Source organism: Toxorhynchites rutilus, chromosome 1 (genome assembly GCF_029784135.1).
Source record: "Toxorhynchites rutilus septentrionalis strain SRP chromosome 1, ASM2978413v1, whole genome shotgun sequence".
Classification (NCBI taxonomy): Eukaryota; Metazoa; Arthropoda; class Insecta; order Diptera; family Culicidae; genus Toxorhynchites; species Toxorhynchites rutilus.
The window spans coordinates 73,237,758-73,258,613 of NC_073744.1; the positions used below are offsets into that span (position 1 = coordinate 73,237,758).

At 37.5% G+C, this 20,856-nt stretch overlaps 1 protein-coding gene across 1 annotated transcript; it reads right to left on the reverse strand.

Moving 5' to 3' along the window:
• Positions 1 to 20,782, reverse strand: LOC129767949 (broad-complex core protein isoforms 1/2/3/4/5-like). The gene is made up of 6 exons (XM_055769297.1): positions 19,737 to 20,782; positions 6,391 to 6,778; positions 6,080 to 6,319; positions 5,950 to 6,021; positions 4,435 to 5,527; positions 1 to 927 (listed from the first exon to the last, which is right to left on the reverse strand). The coding sequence occupies exons 1-6, from the start codon at positions 19,812 to 19,814 to the stop codon at positions 753 to 755; spliced, it is 2,046 nt and encodes a 681-aa protein (XP_055625272.1). The 5' UTR covers positions 19,815 to 20,782; the 3' UTR covers positions 1 to 752.
• Positions 20,783 to 20,856: the final 74 nt, after the last annotated feature.

The following is a 20,856-nucleotide window of genomic DNA, read 5'->3' on the forward strand; positions in this document are numbered from 1 at the left end:
TTTTGGTTGTTGAAATCATTTTATTGAAATTCACAGTTTGGTGGTTCAAAATAATTTAAAAGACTCACATACTAAACTATAATTTTTCAGCGCGATTATAAGTAAGTACCTACGAATGTTTGAAATAATGGTTTCGAAATAGTTGTTAGTAAATTATTATATAATGTATACTATACCTCTCCTAATCGTAAAAAATGGTACATTGCAACCGAGCGTGACTAAAGCCGCTTAACTAGAATCGTATAAAGCCCTCGTGAAAAACTAATGGTTGTGATTTTACAACATTTGACTAGAAGCAGGATTGCTCTCCTAAAAGTAACTCACCGCCGAAGCGACGATATTTTTTACGGTTACCCAGTAAGTGCATTCTGTAAACTAAATTCTGGCACACGCTATATAATGAATGTGTGCTTCGCTAAAATGATTAAAACTAGGAAAAACGAGATTGTAAGTTGTGTATATTCTTGAAAACAAAAGAAAATCTACTCGCTATTGAACTAGACGTTGTTTTGAACCTTTTTGTTCCGTTTCATAGGGAAGTACTCCTCACTATATTCTTTATTGTTAAACCTTAACAGCTAAATATATATATATATATATATATATACTCATAAAGTTGTCTCTCTTTGCCATTTGTTTCAAACTGACTATCATTTCTTTCTCTGCCATAAAAACGTATATATTGGTTTCTGTTTTCTGCTCGTCTTCGGTTTTGTTTGTTTGCTGGTTTGTGATTCCTTAACGCTAGTTTGCTACTGCATTGGCTCGTCGCTGAGTTGCTGCGCTTGTTCAGTCAGTTCCTTAATGATACGCTTCTTCTCGGCCGCCTCCTTCAGCTGCCGCGGCATTGGATAGGCGGATTTGATGTCCCATCGCTTCATCCAGTTACGAAGGGTTTTGCGAGGAACTTTGTGGATTTGTGATGCCCTGTAGAAATATTGAACGAAAAATGAATAAAATAAGACGACATGAATAATTAACAAAACAAAAATTATAGAAATTATAGGGATAACTAATAGTGAGACATTATAGAGGTAACTTTCCAACATTGCAAAAACCCTTCCTAATTTAATTTCACTTTCATTTTCTAAAATGTTTTTATACTACATGGGCTGAAAAGTCCCTGGAATTTTTCAACAGATGGCGTCACTAAAAAAATAACAAGATTCATTTCGAGAGGTTCATTAGTCACTAGCTTATGTGTGAAGTTTCATGACATTTCGTTTATTTGTTCACAAACTACAGTTGTTTAAGTGACCATTCGTATAGAAAATGGTAAAAAGAGGAATATCGTATTTTGATCAAACATTGTTTTTTGATGGGAAAAACTCCTGAACAATCAATGCAGTGATTGATGAAAACAGCAGTTTATCGGTGGTTTGGTGAATTTAAAATGGGCCGTACAAGCACCGCAGATGCACCTCATTTTGGAAGGCCAAAAGCCAGAAACTGTAAAACAAGTCCAGCGACATTTTGGACATGAAAAAGCTATCCGCGCGATGGGTGCCGCGTTTACTGACCGTCGACCAAGAACAGCGGCACGTTGATGATTCAACAGTCGGTTCAGCGTTGTTGATATTGGACTTCTTTCAACGTTTTGTGACAATGGATGAAACGTGGATCCATTACCACACTCCTAAGTTTTCTAACAAAAACATTTGATTGAAATTAAGTTTATTTCTTATTTCAGTGCAGAAAGCCAACCCAAAATAAAAAAAAAATTAATAATAGAAATGTTGAATGAGTGTTTTAGAGGTCTTTATTTCAAATCAAATGTAATAAAACTTATGACATTTTCTGACATAAAATTCATTTTTATTCATCTGATCTTATACCATGCACATGTTTACGTATATTCTAAGAGATACAGTCATCATATCTTTCCAAAATTTTCAAAATGTTAGATGAAAACATTTTGAAAATTTTGGGGTCATCTACTGAATTTGAAAACCTTTTAGCTGCGATTTTATTTTCATCTACAGGAATAAAGCAATTAAATGTTTGTGTTCCCGATACTGTTTTGCGTGATTGAATAGTTCCCCAAGTTCACTTTCCTTTACATACATTTGTCATTTTGTTTAACTGTCCAATCATAAAGCTCTAGTGTTGTTTGGATTGTGTTTCCAAATCACCAATTCATAAAGAAACAACTCTTCTATTAGAGAACAGCGGAAAAGAAGAACAAATGGCTGATTTCAATGAACGATTTTAAAACTAATCGATTTATTTGGGCCGTATTTCGGTGATAAAGTAGACAAACTCATAGAGCATAACGTTATTTACAAACAGCAGTCTGCGTTTTTGCGAAATAAATCTTTGACGCATGGAAAAATAATATTAATTTGTGATTTTTCAGAGAATTATTCATTCATAATTCAAAATACGGCACAGGGTTATCACTGGAATAACTCGCAAGCAACCATTCACCCATTTGAAATATACTACAAAAAATGATGGTAAACTAGAAAACGTAAGCTTTATAGTTATTTAAAAAGTCTTAACACACGACACAGTGGCAGTGCAGTTGTTTATAGAAAAGTTCATAGAATTTGTCAGAAAAATTATCGATCTAACTAAAATAACTTGCATGTCCGATGGTGCAACAGCACACTACAAAAACAAAAAGAATTTCGCTAGTCTGTGTAATTTCAAAAAAGATCACGGACTAGAAAAAGAATGGTATTTCTTTGCCACCTCCCAAGGGAAAGGACCTTGTGATGCAATAGGAAGGACTCTGAAACGAATGGCAAAGAGAGCAAGTCATGCCCAAGATTACAGAAACACAATCCAAACAGCACTAGATCATTACGATTGGACAGTTAAACAAAATGACAAATGTATCACGAAATTGAATTTCTGTTACGTATTCAAAGAAGAGCATACAAAAAAGGCATGTGAGCTTGAGGAACTATTCAATCACGCGAAAATAATATCGGGATTTCATTGCTTTATTCCTGTAGATGAAAATAAAATCGCACCTAAAAGTTTTCAAATTCAGTAGATGATCCCAAAATCTTCAAAATGTTAGATAAAAAGAAAATATATGATGATTGTATCTCTGAGAATATAAAATAACATGTACATGGTATAAGATCAGCTGAATAAAAATGTCATAAGTTTTATTATCAATTATTTTCCTAAAACTCTTCCATAGATCACTTTTTTGTAAGACTTACCATTTTCGAGTAAAACAAATTTATTAAAAAAATGGTCAAAAATATTTGGCTCTTTCCACATGTTAGTTTAGATAAATTTTCGAAAAACTAAGTATGCCAAGTTGCTTAATTAGGTACGGTATTTACGCCCAGAAAGTTTCATTAAGTTCTGAGAGGTTCATGCCAATCCCATAGACGAGTTGACGCGAAATCAGTCATTATGAGAAGCAACAGGTGATGAACGAGATGAGCATTGTGCGGGAGCTAAGTTTTTCCGTCTCAACGTAGGTAACGTAACGTAACTTGGGTAATTTTTATTGGTTCAGTAAGTTACCTCTGGTTCAACATACTGAGGCACCACTCAGTGTCACATTAAAGGTGATTGTGACCTGTAATCGGACATTCGCGATGACAGTGGTACAGTGTCGACGTCTGTTTGCGACTTTCAATTTGGAGCCATATTTTAGGTCCCAAACTCGATGTTTACAATTACAGGTGAAAATGTCCAATTATTCGTGTCGCATTACAGATCTGTCCAAAAAACTGGATGTCGAATTAGAAGTAACTTACTGTACTTAGTTACGATTTCTTATGCCCAATTACACGCCTCGAATATATTTCGAATGGCGAGCTCGGAACCACGCGAGTCGAAAGAAAATTTTTTGACGAAAAATTATCGTTATTGGTGGCATACAGCCACAAACAATGTAACTAAAATTGGAGTGATCGAAAAATCGATTCGATTCAAAATGTGTTAATGGTAAGCATAAGGTTAAAAATAAAATCAATGTAACATTTTGAACATTTGGTCGTTCCAGGAAACCTTCAATGAGATAAAACCCGTGTAATGTTAGCCCAATACATTTTTAACGACTTTCGGAAGAAAAATCCGCTACCATGGCTTCGAAATCAATGTACCCTGAAACCAATGACGTGAGTCTTCTATTATTGCAGTGGCTAGATGCTACCGAACTAAAAATTCGCAGGGCTAAAAGTATACAAAACTACAAGAACGTCAGACAACACTCGTATATCCCAAATTATCATTTTTATTCTTATTTGTATCCATTCAAATGTCACCTATTCCATAAATCACGAATGCTTATCTTAATGATCTAAAAAATAACAAAAAACATCGAAATAAATGAAAATTTATTCGACTAACTTCTCATCAGGTTTCGACTTGATCACAAAGTACTGGAATAAAAAACACATAAAACTGAACATCCACCAACAGCAAAACAAAATTAAACAACAAAAAAGGTTCCAAACGACGTACCTGTATATGCTTTCCCCTGCCTTCACATCCATCAGAGCCGACCACAGTGCATCGGTGTTGTAGGATCGTGGCTGATTACCCCGCGGGTTTCGTAGCACAAACGCTGACGGGGGGATCGCTGCTCCGTTCGCCAGTGGCATCCTGCTAGCACTGCTCTCCCTCGGCAGCCGGGCAAGAAGTCTACCTCCCCGTCCTCTTGACTGGCGGCTTTGTTTCAGTGGCTTCAACAATCCTGGTCCACCGTTGGTTCGCATGGATTTACCGAATGAAACACGGGTTATGCTGGTTTCAGGATTTCCGTATGGTAGCAGGGGCGGCGGATAGACTATCTCATCATCTCCGCCACCTTCACTTTCACCGTTCATCAGTGAGTTGTCATCCGGTATAATTTGAATATCGAAATCATCGTCGTAATCATCGTCCTGATAGCTGTTCATCATCTTGCCACTAATCTGTGAGAAATTTGGGGAGCAGATGATGTTCTCGTAACCATCGGTGGACAGTTCGCTTCCAGCGTCTTCGAGGGAAATGTCGGGGTTGCTGGCCGTGCTGGCGCCGCCGCCGTCGTCTTTCTTTGGCTTAACGTAGATATCCATCGTGTTCCGATTGTACACTAGAGAAGAGGGAAGACCGATTGTACTGGAATCTGTCCCACCGTCAACACTTCCACTACTACCGCCCCCACCCCCACCACCATCACCATCGTCACCATCACCATAGCACGAATACACGTGTTTTCGTGACGCGGATTTATCTACGTTTTTGTGCTCTTGCTGTTGCTTGTAATTTTCAAAGAGATTTTCGTTCGATTTAACCCGAATAGAACCACGTGTCAGAATCGATAACAGCGATGACGATGACGACGGCGGAGGCGAGGAGGAGGCATTTCGTTTGCTTTTCGTTTGCGATGTTTTGGAATCAGTGGGGTTACTGTTACTGTTATCGCCCGTGATGGTGATAGTGAACTCATTGTTATTACTATTACTATTGCTAGCAGGAGGCTCTTGTGTTTGCTCATCGAGCTGTTGGAGGTCTTGATCTACGTCCTCGATATAATCATCAAGTTCATCATCGTCGACAAAAACGTCTTCCTCTGCAAAGAGTATGGACATAGTGAACGACAACAGGGAATACTTGAGTTAGACAAAGATTGTAAATTGAAGTCCTATCAGCTAAGCGAAGTGCCGGGTACTTTGAGAAATCACCTTTCTTCCAACAACTCGCCCGTCGCCATCGTGAGGTGACACATAAAATTTAGTACGTGTATCGAATTGAAAATTTCTTTTTTTAGCAAGGCAACCAATATATAGTATTTTGGGTTTATAAACTTATTGACTGTTGTATAACGCGTATTTATGATTAAACGGTCAAACAATTTGAAAAAACATCGAAGGTAGGTGAATTCTGGTGCTAACAAATAATAAACATATACATCACTGCAAAAAAGAACCACTCTTTCACCGGTTATCTGCATTTTTAAATCATAAAATACATCCAAGGGGTATCGGTACTTACCAGCTTGGGTTTTTCCGTTCGTATCGTTGTCCATGTCTTCTTCGTCGTCGCCAGGTTTATCCGCATCGTCATCTGAAAGGAGGAGATGTTAAGAAAAAATCTCTTTGATATTCCACGACAAGGGGCATACCTATAATGAGGTCCTCTGTCTTTATGCACATCTCATTTCCACTGCCACCGTCACTGTTCTCACCATCGTCACCACTCTGCGGAAGAGGTTGCTGCTGTTGCTGTTGACTAGATACTTTCGCTGGTGTTGATGAGGCCACTGGTTGTAAGTTCAGGCTGCCCAGGAAATTTCCCCCTGCTTTGTTCCCACCGAGTGCACTGTTTTGTTGACCTCCTTTGCTGCGTTCTGCATTGGCAGGACCTCAGAGTGAAGAGAAAAGCAAACAATGATTGAAACATCGACAAAACATCAAACAAAAGTAGGTTACTCACTGTTCCCTCTTTGGCCACTTTGGTTTGACGGCTCATTAGTTTGCCCCGGAGCTACGCCACTGCTTCCTGGACTGTTAATTTGGTTGAGATTAAGCGCCGCGTCCGAACCGCACAGACCGCGGATTTTCAGAATTTCGGCACACTTCATCAGATCCGGCAGTCCCGCCTGAGATACATTCACTTCTCCTTTGTACATGAAATCTACCAGTGCCTGGATGGCCCAAAGCTTTATCTCTCGGGGTAGGATAATTATGGGGTGCTTGCAGGGGTTTTCTCCCAACAAATTTTCGAAGAAGGTCGAACATGCTGCTAGCACCAGTCGATGGCAGTGCACCTGGTGGCCCTCGCAGGCAAGTGTAACATCCACGAACCGCTGGCCGGCCAGTAACTGAAAAAAAGTATAAGATGAATAGTATGACGTATGAACTCGAGCTCGAATTGAAATTAAATACCACATCAAGAGGAGATCAATTGGTCGGTGTTAAGTCAGACCGGACCAAGTAAGATTTTTATTATTTTTTCAATTTTGCGACTTGGTCCTCTCTGACTCAACATCGACCAATTCAACCAACGAAGTGAATAAAAAAAATATTTTTAGCCGTATTGTGTAAACAATTCAGTAGTGCTTTAGAGTGGTGAAGACGGACACCTTAAGTAAAAGTTGATCTTTTCGTGAATTTCACAAATAATATACAGCTATCTCATCACAAATTGATAGTCTAAGTCTCTTTTCATAATAAAATTTGTTTTATGGGCCGATTTTTTTCAAATTAATGTGTCCGGCAGTTTTGAAAAAATAAGAATGGGTCGAAAAAGACGGACACTTGAAGGGAAAGATGGTCACTAAAGCGCCGTGCACAAATTACGTAACGCTAAAAATGCGTTTTTTACACACCCACCCCCCCCCCCCCCCTTTCTATGCAACAAAAAGTAACGCAAGGCAAACCCCCCTCCCTTTTATGTTACGTAATTTTTACACTAATTTTTACACGAAGTCAAAGACGTTCGTTCAACATAAAAAAAAGATATCTGCCCAGGTCGGATTCAAATGTTCTTACGGAAGATCCGTATATGCAAGTAGTGACATCGGAAGATCTTTCGACAAGTTCATAAAATTTTAAACAAACATAGACGAAAATTAATGCTGACATCAGTTGGTATTGGAGCATCAACCCATTTGGTGGTAAGCTGACAGGAACATGGACTGATAAAAATTGATGTTGATTTACACAACGTAACTACTCCTTGATTCAATGCAGCAGTACTGTCGTCACATTTTACTACTAGCCCTGAATGTATTCTGCTTTGAGGGAATATCCGTCGATCGCCAGATTATTCAACACATCAGCCCCTGCATACTTAAGATGTTTCGTTTCCAGTTGAGATCCCTCATGATCAAGAAAGAGGAGCCATCCGACGTTGAAAGCACTGTGTCTTGGAACATTTTAATAACGCGTATTGGATCAAGATTCAATTGATTAATATGTTAAATCGAATATATCTATGGCTTTTTAAAACGGGCTCCCGTTTGGTCCTCCATCCACATTAATTATGATTACTGGCTTGATTATCCTTTGAAGTTGAATAATCTCGAATTCAGGTAGCTCGAACCCATGAGAAAATGCGTTCATAGAACAGTGCCTTCCTGAACGAACTGCAACGTAAAATGGACCACTGTGTTAAACTGCTTCAGCATGACCACGGTACCCTAGCATCCTGCGATAACATATGGAATAAGCTTTCGTTTAGCAGCCATGACAAAATCAATATCTGTGCTTTTGGTCTGAAAAAAATGCTTTTTATCATAGCTTATTTTTCTGTATTAGGTTTATAAGTCCTAATTTTAAACATAATTTTAGCTTCAGTATCATTGATTGGCATAGAAATTGATTAGACGATGTTGATGGTATCCACGTAATGCCAGGAAAACTGTAGTAAAAATACATTGCTTTATTGAGGTACAATGGAAATTCATTCAGTTACCAGGGGATGCTTCTTCACATTGGGCAACGTAAATACTTTCATTATAATATATTTCAGGTACACATAAAAATGTAATAGTAGTAATGCATTAGCTAAACTGAAGAACTGTCAACGCTTGAAAAGGGCACATAAAGTTACTATATAGCTAATGCTTAGGATATGGTCAGCACAGGAATTTTTCATTCTAAACAAAATTATCATGTATGTTTTTATCTAAATTTCTATTTTTTATTCAAACTTCAGTCGTTCAACCATTCTCCAAAACCTGGTCCTGGGACATCAGGTCTGATGTATTATTTTTGACATACATTACTCAAGAAAATAATATAAAGTGTTCTGATGTCTGAATTACTCTGAGTGAATTTAGTGAATTTCAGTTTGTTTTGCTCAATTCAACATTCAATAGCAAAACTTAGTTCAAAAACAGTAAAATAGGATTTCGGTCGCAGTTGAATCTCTCTAGGTTATGTTTAACTCTTTCAGGACCATAAGATGTCCAAGACTAAATATGCCAATTAAACACAATATTTTAGCTATTGTGGGTAAGAGAATATCACCAGAAAAACGTAGCAGGTTTTATAGGTTTCCTATAATTTCATTTTTCCCTTTGGACCATAAAAGTAAATAAACGAAGAGTTAGTTTTATTATATCGGTATTCTATGTATTGCTTTGCAATACAAAAAAACACAATAAAAATTATCAGATAAGTAAAACAAATAGTTAGTTATGGTATTCTACGAAACCAATTCGTTTATCGTTTATCGAGCACAAGTGGACATTGCACATAACACATTTATCATGTGGTCGGTGTTAAGTCAGACCGGACCATGTTTGACAGTTCTTTTTTTAATCGTTCAGAAACACATTTGCTGTCTGGAACATACGTTTTATTTTGACCTTCAGTAAGAAAAATATCGATTCAATAATAATTGAACAATCGGTAACGATTTTTGTAGAAGGGAAAAATATTTCCCTTGAGCGTGAAAGGGTTAACGACGGATTCCATTGAGAGCGGGCGAATTTAGCATTTTCAATGGTTCGAGCTTCAGTATTTCCTGAACTGTTTTAATCCCTTTTCTTCGCTTTGAGCTGTGCGTTTTCAATTCATTGGAAAAATAAATTTCCAAAGCAAATGATTTTTCACGACAGTATGAGTGCACTTTTGGTATTTACATTCTCTGTGCTTTAGTAATAGAAAGATAAACTATGTTATTATTTATTATAACGCTATATGAATAAAATAGATGAAATGGGAAAAATATTACTAACCTCAAGCCATTATTGAAACGTTATTTTAAAAAATCATCGTTAATCTGAATCTACAGATTCTTGGTTTCAAAAAATCGCAAAAATCTGTAGAAATATAGGCATATAGGGGCCCGTGAATTTATTTAGGTATAAAAATGGAATTTCGTTACGTAACGATCACGGCTAACCCCCCTCCCCCTATGTCACATTAACACTTTCGTCGCCCAAAGCGATTCGGTCGAGTTTCTCGCGGGGCCTAAATTCAACTGTCGGTGCGCTATAGAAATAAGAGGGCAACGATAATAATGAATTCGGGCCATTTTGTGATGGCGGCCATTTTGAATTTGCATTTTCATAAATAACTGTGTTCTTCTAGTCAAGCCCATTCATTCGATACCCATATTGGTGGGGTTTTGGAAAAACCCATATCGATGAAGTTTTGATGAAATATGTTATTCTACATATCCCATATTTACATATAAGTGCCTATTCTATCTAATTCCGTTTGAAAATCCTATTCAAATTCAACGAGGAAAGTGTCACCCACATCTGAGTGACGGGGCCTCCGAAATCTGGGTGACGTTCAAAGTGTTAAGTAACGATAATGTGCGATTCACATAGAACGTTACGGAGAAGAACGTCTACGTTCCGTCAATGTCTCTACCAATTCACATATGCAGTCAATGCTTCCACCGGCGCCGTCACGTCAAATGCCAAACGTATGATTTATTTAATGTTATTCATGGGGTCGCCACCTACAACAATTTCCAATTGCAATGCCCGTTTTCGAATCAGCATGCCTAGAATTAGTTCTAAATTTCGAAAAAAAATCAATGAAAATCATTGAATTCAATTATTTAAATGCCTTAACCCCGTAGTGTGACCCTTATTCAACAATTATAATCAATAGAGGACCCTTCCATCTACTCTGCGACCTCTGCCAAATCCACAACTCCGTCGAGCACTTCTTGTGTGGTTGCCCGAAATTCGATGATCTGCGAAACCTGCATGGAATCAGCGGGAGTGTAAGAGACATCTTGAAGGACGATCCAGCAAGAGTAGCAGCGCTTGTCTGCTACCTAAAAGATGCCGAACTATTTTTTAAGATCTAGCGTCTGAACAATGGATCAGTCAAGAAGATCCTTGTTCCTTCCCCTCCACGATGAAGGGGAATAAGAACACGTCGGCATCTTCAACGGCACGGCTTCCTCTCCACTGGCCTGGAGACATGGTCCGAGGACATACATGCCATCTGGTCCAACAAGCAAACAGCAAGTTCTTTGTTAAGTCATGTCTCGCAAAAGAATTTATATGTGTTTAATTTTTACGTCCAATTGTGATAATTTTATGTTCAATCTCAACGAAACCATGCGACAATACCGTCGATAAAGAGGCGAACCAGCCCAGGAGGCTGAAAACCTCTCGAATAAAGAATAAAAAAAAATCAACAATAATAAAATATAGACTATTTCTCTCAGCCAGTCGCGAATGATTTTCACTCCGAAATTTGGAACTAAGAGATAGGTTGGCATAAAAAGTACAGTAAGTTACTTATAATGCAACATGCTGAGGCACCACTCAGTGTCGCATTGGAGGCGATTTTGACCAGTAATTGAACATTCGTGACTGGTGGGGACTTTCAATGTGGGTCCATAATTTGGGCTCCGAACTCAAATGTCCAATTAAACGTGTTGCATCACAGGTCTGTCGAATTAGCTAAATGTCGAATTAGATGTACATTACTGTACAACCAAAATCAAAACAAAATCCGAGACACAAAACCCAGACAAAAACCCAAGGAACCGTCCCCCTCCGTCAATTATTCTTTTCTACAAATCATGCCGGTCGTTTTCGTTGAACGTATGCTGACGGGTCGTTACGTTACCGGTGTATGTGAATGTTTTGATAACAATTGCATAGTAGAATAACTGACGTAACGTGACGTGACGGGACGTGAACGTGACGTGGATGTTGTATGTGAATCGCACTTAACTCGACTCGACTCGATAACTTTTGTAACACTAGATGTGAGACTTTGCAATATAAACCCAGCGAGTGCGTGCAAGTAGAGCCAGCTTGGAAAATACTGCAACGGAAATTAACTGTGCTGCTTGGTGGATGGCGCAGGCTCGAAATAGAAGAACTTTGAAGACCTCAGTTGAAGAATATACCAACAAATAAAGAAATCAAATTTTAAAAATGTTTATAAAATACGTCATCTTTATTATGCGATGAAATAACGTTATTGATGTAGCCTCATTAGAATTCGAACTAGGAAACGAGGTTTAAAATAATTATTTTGTAATAACTTTTTTTAACTTCTAGAAAAATAAAGAATTTGAACATTGAAAAAAAAATATACGCCCGCTGATCCCGTGGAAGTTTCGGAGGTACTCGTACTTCGGGTAAATACAGACGATGTGTTCGACTGCATTGAAAACCTTGCACAAGTCACAAAGGGGATTATTCAACTGACTAGTTTAGTAACAGCTTATCATAGTTTGTTGGGTGGTGTCTCAAAATTGAGTACATCAGTCGAATGGAACGAGTTTTGCTATAGACCCATTTTAATGATATTGTGACGGAATAATATTTGAGGTTCGGGGACCGCCGTTTAATTGTGTGACCAGTTAATATGGTGTAAAATTAGAACGAATAGAGTTCTACTACCGCTGGAGAAGATGCACCTGTCCCGATCACTCACAGTTTATGTGAGTTATATTCAGAACTATTTCAGATTATTTTTAGTGATAGGAGAGAATGTGGATGCTCGACTGGGTAGCACTCTCAGACTACAACGTCAAATGGCAAAATCAGTTTTATGTTCCCCACTGACAATCGATGAAAATGTGGGCATTTTTCGAGCGCAGCCAGTCGGATAAACAGTGCCACAAGAATACTCCAGATGGGCAGATATTCAAAAATTCGACAGATTTTATTTGTTCATTAAGGGGGTAGTACACTATGAACATCATAAAAAGTATGTGATTTTCACAAGAAAATAAATTACTATGATTAATCTGATATCACAGTTTTGTTAGGTATATATTACTTAACAAACAAATTATATATTAGCGTGAATTGGACCGTCCCCTGAATAGCCGCAACCGGATTGTTGAACCCTTGCAGCCAAAAGTATGTAAACTAGGGGGAGTTCTACAAGTTTTTCTAGTGGACCGATTTCAACCAATGATATTTTAACTTAATCTTGGATATATATCTTCTGTCATTATACGTAGGGTTTTTTCAAAATATTTATTTTTGACGAAATGGCGACATATTTTTGTAAAAAAAATGCGTTTTTACCTCAAAAATCGAGGCAAAAACATTCAGCAAAATTTTATTTTTCAAAATATCAAAAAAAAATCCTATGTACTATGTACGATGACAGGAAATTTAGTAAAGAATCTGGGAAAAACTGTTTAATTAAAATCGGATGGACCGTTCCGGAGTTAGAAATCCCACTAGTTTGCAAAACGTAGTTTCGAGAAAAACGCGTTTTAAATTTTGGATGCGCGCTCCTTACGCAAAGATTTAGGTCCACTAATTGGCTTGTAACTTTGGAACGGAGCATCGGACAAACCTAGGATAAAAACTACAGTAAAGTGGACATCCCAGAACATTTTAAGCCAGTAATATTTTTTTGATTTTTCTCAAGTTCCCATAGTGTACTACCCTCTTAAAAGATGTGAATGTATCAATAAAATATTCATTATATGTATCCACGTGGACATTACATATCCCCCTGCCTCCTCACCGTGGATAAGCTTGGACATTTTCGTAACCGAATGTAATTTTAGAGGCTTCGATATTAAGCATTTTGAGTGGTTTAATATCAAAATTCAATTCGCTGATGGTTATATTCCGCTAAGCGAATTAACAAAGAAGCGATATTAGGTATTCACGGAAAAGTAAATTCATTTGTGAGTGGATAATTTAAACTATTGAAATAATTGTACTGGTGGGGTGAAACTGACAAATGCCAGTAGCAGTGAGATGGACTGTATAAAGTCTGTTTTTTTCTGTTCCTAAGGAATGCCCTGAGTCTATATACGGAAATAAAATCGCCAAAGGTGGATTGTCTAGACGCTGACGGGAACCGAAGAAAACTAGTTTCCAAGCATCAGTTTCCAAAGATATAATTAAGATATAAAGTTCTTCTTAACATGTCCGTATTACCCCCACCTCCCCACCACGTTGAGGCGGCGAATTATCCTAGGAGAGTTCTCCAGTTTAGTGTGAGAAAAGTGCTGGCAAATCGATCATGATATGGTTAGTTATCATCTAAAAAGAGACCGGACGGGTATATGATGTAAAAGGAACCATACTTCAGGATCAGTACGAGAATGTTTTCGATCAATACATGGTATCCCAAGCAAGAAATCCAATTGCTGATTGATTAAGATTTACTACACTGCCAATTATGTTGTGTTTTGAGATATAGAATACAGGGGATTTCGAGCTATTACCAGCAAAGAATCCGTGGGAATTATGTTCACCATAACAAACCAGTCATATGGTTGCCAGAACCAGCCTAACATGTTGGAAAATAATCAATCACAATCAATCATTTTCCTTTTACCAAACAATTTGAGCATCTTTACTGTTGTAGAGAACAAATCAAATTAGATACAAATTAGAATTTCGGATACGCAAATAATGAAAAAAATATTGGTAATTATAATCCACGACCGTGACAACATTGTGCCTTCGCTCCCATTGATAGACCACTTCCGTTTCCAAACGCATTTCATGGAAATGAGCTTAACATAGAGAGAAGAACGATACGACACGTAGAGGGTTTTTAAATGTCCCCTCTTAAACTCACAACCATATGGCTCTACGCTATCAGCAGCAGAACATACAGAGGAACGTGCTCAAATAGCGACCCAGGCTCATCATTGTCATTTCACACAAACACACAGACCCGCACACGTGTAATAATACCATTTTCAGTTGTATCATTTGGCCTTCCAACAAAATATATAGCCTCACTTTTCGGATCGTCTTCCGACGCCCGCAACCCCACCGTTATCATCATCGCACTATCGCCGTCATTGTCATCAGTCTCGTCTATGACCCTCAGTCAACAACGCAGCTAATACGTAAAAAAAAAGTGCTGCTAATAACCAGCATGGCACCCCTTGGCTCGTCGCCTAATCCGTACTCTACTCGGGTAGTTTTGCATCCAGTGTTACCAAACTGGACTACGCATGAAGAAAAAAAAAACCTTTATGTATACATATGTTTAACGAAAACTAAAATGTTTGAAATGCAAGCAATTTCTAGACAAACTGTCACTAGTTAATATTCAATTAAAATGCGACCATGATAAAAATTTAGTTCAAATTCAAGTTCAAATTTGCATGTCTCGGAAGTTTTCCGAAATGAAACATGCATGCGTCGAATCGGAAACAAGATTTTTTCGAAGGTCGTGTGATCCACAAATCATTCGCCTCTGAAATGCAAATCTTTTGCGTTCCCCACCAAAGTGCGTGGAACTTCGGTAGAAATTAAGGTATTTTGTCAGCATGTCATCTAAAAATCAGATCAACAATTGTTGAATGATTCCAATCAAAGACATGCTGTGTTATAAATCACTTTGGTTACATTTCGACTTTTTTTTGGCATGTTCCAGTTACAAATCTGCGAACACTAAGCTCGCATTTTGGCCCTAAGTTCGGCCGGGATATATAACTTCGGAATATCATTCTATGTTATTGAGATTGACGTTCACATTGTCTGGCTAGACATATTTCGAGTTATCGCACAATATGTGGAGGAAACATAATCCAGATATGTATCCGTCGATCGTAGAATTCGCACCAATACTTTTGAAATAGCTTCATCCACAGAAAATTTCATTGAGATATAATGACAGAAGAACTTTCACTTTCAATGTATGGTCGATATCACTTCTTCCATTCACAATCATGTATAACATTTCAATATTTACCAGTAACGCTGAACCAACAACATTTCTCCCAACGTTTTTTTTTCACATTACGTTACTGAAAAAATATTTTGACTTCTTTTGATCCAAAAACTTGTAGTTGCCTTTATTTCATTGTTTTGACGGGGTCACACAGTGGTCCCTCAGAAATTCTAGGTGTCATTAAATAAAAAAAATGGATGGAAATGCCTTGAAATTTGGTGTACGGGGGTTTTCGAAGGTGCTGAATATATTTTTGAGTCATTTTGGCTATGAACTCCAAAGCAAGGACAGGGGGAGGGGGTAAAATTTGAAATTCTCGGAAAAAAACACGTGTGGGGTGTCTTTCAAACTTCCTAAACACGTTTTCAATATTCATTTTACCCAAAAGGGGATGCAGTGGGAAGGGAAGGGACAAAATTTTCGAAAAACACGTGTGGGGTATCAAAATATTTATGACATTTTTTCACAAAGTTGCAAGAAGTAGCAAGAAGTCATAAAGGAAAAGTGTAGAGGGGATCCTAGGGAAGACATTTTGTTATAAAAATTTTTGGAGAAATTTGGAGAACTTTTTATATGTCCACTTTTGTATAAATTCAATGTAGAAAATGTTCTTATTTTCAAACACTCATTTCACAGCTTCAAATTTTTTTAAACTAAAAAAGGAATACAAATTCGAAATCAGCATATAATTCTCGGTCTAGAACATCATCACATTATATATTAACGTATTTTCTAGCACTTGTGCAATATTTGAAAAACATGCGTGTTTATCGCTACACTGGTTCACTGCATCAAACACTACGTTGCCACGTCGTTATTGCAACGAAAATCGTCACGGACACTGTTGCCATATGTGATACTATATGCCTTGAAGATTGTAGAACACAACTAGACCATTCATTCGGTCAGGCATTGTCGTTCATTTTTCTATTTAATGCCACCTACAATTTCTGAGGGACCACTGTGGGCTGTGGGACATTTCCGTTTACGCAATACAATTTTCTTAACCAATATTAAAGTTGCTAAAACTTATATTATAGACCCATTAAACGTAAAAATAATAATTGTATTCATATCAACACAATTTTATTTTATTGATTTTCATGACATGAAACGCTATGACTCGCGTATAACATTTTATTGAGAGGTTTTTATAGCTGTTCCGATGATGTTGTCTGGCATCAGTGTCAAAAAAATTACGATGCTTTCACCAATACAAACAAAACCATTGCGGAAAGTTGAAAAATGAAAATTCAACTTTCAGAGCACTAACTCGAGTTTTCCGACGTTTTTCACGATACAGTGCGACGGCAGATGAAAATTTAATATCTAGTGATTAATCGATTAGAGTTTGGTTGATATTACTTGATGGGAAGTGTGCGAAAACGATATTTTTTTCACACTGTTTCGCTAAATTGTTAATTTTCGGGCGAGGGGTGAGGGAGGGAGATGAATGAACTTGTCAATTGTTTGTCAGGCATTTGAAATTAATTTCCCGGAAGATAACTTTTTACTGTTAAAGTTTTTTGTAAATTGTGGCTTCACTTCCATTCCGGAGGAAGAATGTCGAGAAGAAATGAACTCATGAAATAGAAATGCATGAAATGAATATCTCGGCAGTTTTATCAAAAAACGTTGTCTCGGCCAATATTTCTGAAAGCATTTCATTTGACTACTGATGGTTCTTCTGTTGCTTAAGTTCAGCATATCCTAAGCATCTTCTATGTGGAATTTCAGTATTCAGTATTTGTTGTATATTATATTACTAGAATGCAAATTGTACAAATGTTTGTGAAAGTTACAAATTAAATTCGTTTAATTTTCGCTTTCCATCTATTAAGAAAATGCACACATTCTATAGTGTGCATTTTCTTAATAGTTGGAAAGCGAAAATTAAACGAATTTCCCATGGTAGTTACGTTTCATATGCGATTGTGTAGACAACCGCAAAATTCAATTGAGCTGAAGAGCTGTTCCAAATGAGCAGCTCACTTGTATGAGCTGAACGGCTATGAGCCGCTCACCATGATGAGCTAATTTGCCCTAGTGAAAGGTACGGATATTAACCACTAAGCCATATCGCCTCCGATCTTCTGATGTTAATCTCACCCGTAACACGTTAATTGAAATAAAGAATCATATGGAGCAATTCCGCGCCAAATCAGCCCATCTCTGCCACGACCCTTTTCGATTTTTGGCATATGGTGGCAGCTACCTAAAGTCACTATTTTCATTATCAGATTTTAATTACGACTGATTTTTCATAAGGCATTACCTTTTTTACACAGTTGGAAAATTTTACCCAAAAATAGAATTTATTATAAAAAATGTATTCGTTGCCTAACCTGTTGCGTGTTCATTACTAAGCGAATAGTCATGAGCTCATAACTCAGAGCCCTCAATTGACCATTTTTGTGTGTTATTCTAGGTACTACGTCCACACAACAATCATCATTTAACGGTAATCCCAGTCCCTTACCGCTCACATTACGGTCTGCTGTATCGGTAATTGGTACTATTGATATCACAACAATGGAAGCCTCATATCAACAGTCCCGGCTCTGTTACAACTGATGTGCTAAATGAGTCTAATAAAATAAACGTATGGAATAAAAAAAACAAGACCCCTCGTTTTTTTTTTAAATATACTTTTTAAAAAACCCTTTCAATTTAACAGTTTTTTATTTATTTATGAAAATACAATACTCGGCGAAATCTTTACCATTTAGTTACGATTTCTCAGAGTATTGAAATTTAACCATTTTTATTAGAAAAATAGACATCTTCACTTTGGTGAATCCGATACGGCACCATTTTCATTTATTGATTGGCTTAAACATATTCAAAATTTGTTTTTCTTCAACTGAAATTTTGAATTCCTTTCAACAGAATATAATCTTCCTCAATATGATGGTTTTCTTAAGTACTAGTGTGCAAAATTAACATTAAAGGAAAACTAAGTTACATAGAAAAAACTTTACACGTTATAAAAAGAAAAATGGATAGTTAGAGGAAAAAAAATCACTTCAGAAATGGAGAGATGTGCTGCAGTTTGAGGATGAGTTGCTTGTCCAGAATTTAGGCAACAGACTGTGTATCCAGTTATCGATTTGACTGATTCCTACTAGTCTATGAAGACCCTTGGTCGGATGGAAGGGGTTTAAGTACAACATCATTTTAGGGTAAACGATTTTGTTTGATTTGTAGTTTCTTGTGATGAGTTCTTGTACAGTTGCATCATGCTGGGAAACCATAGGGCATGATTGGACGCGATACGATACCACTATACGTCAAAGCCCTTTTATGGTTTTCTAATAACATTATTTAAATAGTTGTAATAATAAGAATTGTTATTTTAGGTACCTGACACCTTATGTACAATGTTTAAAAAATCGGTGATGGTCGCGTAAAAATCGGCTATTTTTCAGCTGATTTACTATATGAAAACAATTTTCTCACATGTTATTATTAAAGTTATTATTAATTATTTTTAGATTCCACTCATTTGGAACGTATCAAGACTAGAAAAAAATAAAAACATTGGATTATAAAATTTAATTGAACACAAAATGTAAACGGTTATTGAACCATGTGTTATAATTGAGAATTATTCATTAAAAGAGTAAATTTTTTTTTTTTTTTTATCTGTATTATAGTGATTTTCAACTCATTAGGCTGGTTCGTCACTTTTACTTCCATTTTTGGAAGAATGTCGGGAGTGAGAATTGAACTCGTGACCTTTAGCGTGAGAGGCATGGATGTTACCACTACGCCAGATCACCTCCATACTAAAAGAGTAAATGATTTTTTAATGAAAAAATAAGATCATACGAAAAAAAAAACACAATACTCTGTTCTGACAGCACTGATTACAACACATGTTCGCTCTCTTTCTACCCACAATAGCCTTCAAGCGTCTAGTGCCATATGCGGAGGGACACAGCGCTTGTTAACATGGGAGCGAGTGAGATCGACCAACGACGCGGGGTATTTAAACAATATATTATGAACATTGGGACCCTCCTTTTAGTTGCTGCGTTGTGTAACATGATTGCAACTCACACTAACATGCAACTGATAAGAACTATGAATCCAAGGGGCATTTGTAGAAACACTGTTTGACTGCTCTTTGTGATGCATTTTAAATGACAATGTTTTGTAGGTTCATTTTTCACTCACCTGTGGAAAAGCCGCACCGATGCTTCCGAGGTGACTATTCCACCGCACACAGAACTGCTGGGACTGCCCGGAACTCATCGTCGAAATGCGGTTCTGTATCCTTAAAACTAATCCAACGCTTTCCAAAAGCGAGCTGCCTTGAGCTAGTTCAGACTCTTGAAGGACACCTTTGGCTTTGTATATCTCTGCTCACTCACATTGACACTAAATACTATACGGACAAACACAGCGCTGCGCGGTTTCGGATTAGTCACGAGGGCTCTTCTCGATTGTGGTCAGTAAGTTTACAACCAAGCAACCAAAAAATCGATACCTTCCACCCCTTTGCTGGTTTTTCAACACGTACGTTTATAGTGTGGGTTCTCCCTACGGTCCCAATGAATCTTTATTCCCTGCGCACAGCGCTGTCGTCTGCTCGGTATGAGGTCAAACGTATACCCGAAAGTTCAAAGATCCCTTGGCACATCGCCCTCGCCATAGCACAAACGCTAGTTTTCTAGGAGACGATTGCGAAACGAGCGCACGAAATTATCGATTTTTTGTTCCCCTATTTTTCTCCGTCTAATCAACTCACTTTACAAGGAACGTACGATAATAGAAAGGTTTTCGTCCGGGATGTTGTGTTCAATCATGAACAGCGAATCCAGCTATGCTCGTTGTTGGTAGGACCTCAAGCGATAGTGATAGAATCTACTGCTAATCGACGCCGCGACGCCATTTTCGCGCATTAGAAACGATAATGCATCGATTTTATTTTCATCACTAAAAGACGTCTTGTTCGTTTTCAAAGAGGACTAGTTTCATGAGGTTACAATTCCGATTTCTTATCCAACCATAAGGAAACTCGTTAACATCCACTAGCTATTGCACAATGTTCTCCGCAAAGCGGTTGCTTTTTGGAAGAGACTAGATATTTTTTTTTGGTAAACAATAAACACAACGCGCACCACGCAGCGGATAATATTTCCACCCAAATCCCCCTGCTTCTGTTCTATTACTGATGTTGTTTTTACTTTTACTTCCATTCGCCGACGAGAGTGAAACCCGATTAATGATGATGATGATGATGATTATTGCTTGAAGTTTTTCATTCGCTCACTATTTGACGTGAGTGAGCGTA

What these genes read in the sequence shown, in the direction of transcription:
- LOC129767949 (XM_055769297.1), bottom strand. Translation starts at nt 19,814, where the DNA reads ATGAGTTCCGGGCAGTCCCAGCAGTTCTGTGTGCGGTGGAATAGTCAC. An exon ending in GACAGAGGACCTCATTATAG is followed by an intron (nt 6,022 to 6,079) that starts GTATGCCCCTTG and finishes TCCTCCTTTCAG; the next exon opens with ATGACGATGCGGATAAACCT. An exon ending in GCAGGGGAAAGCATATACAG is followed by an intron (nt 928 to 4,434) that starts GTACGTCGTTTG and finishes ATATTTCTACAG; the next exon opens with GGCATCACAAATCCACAAAG.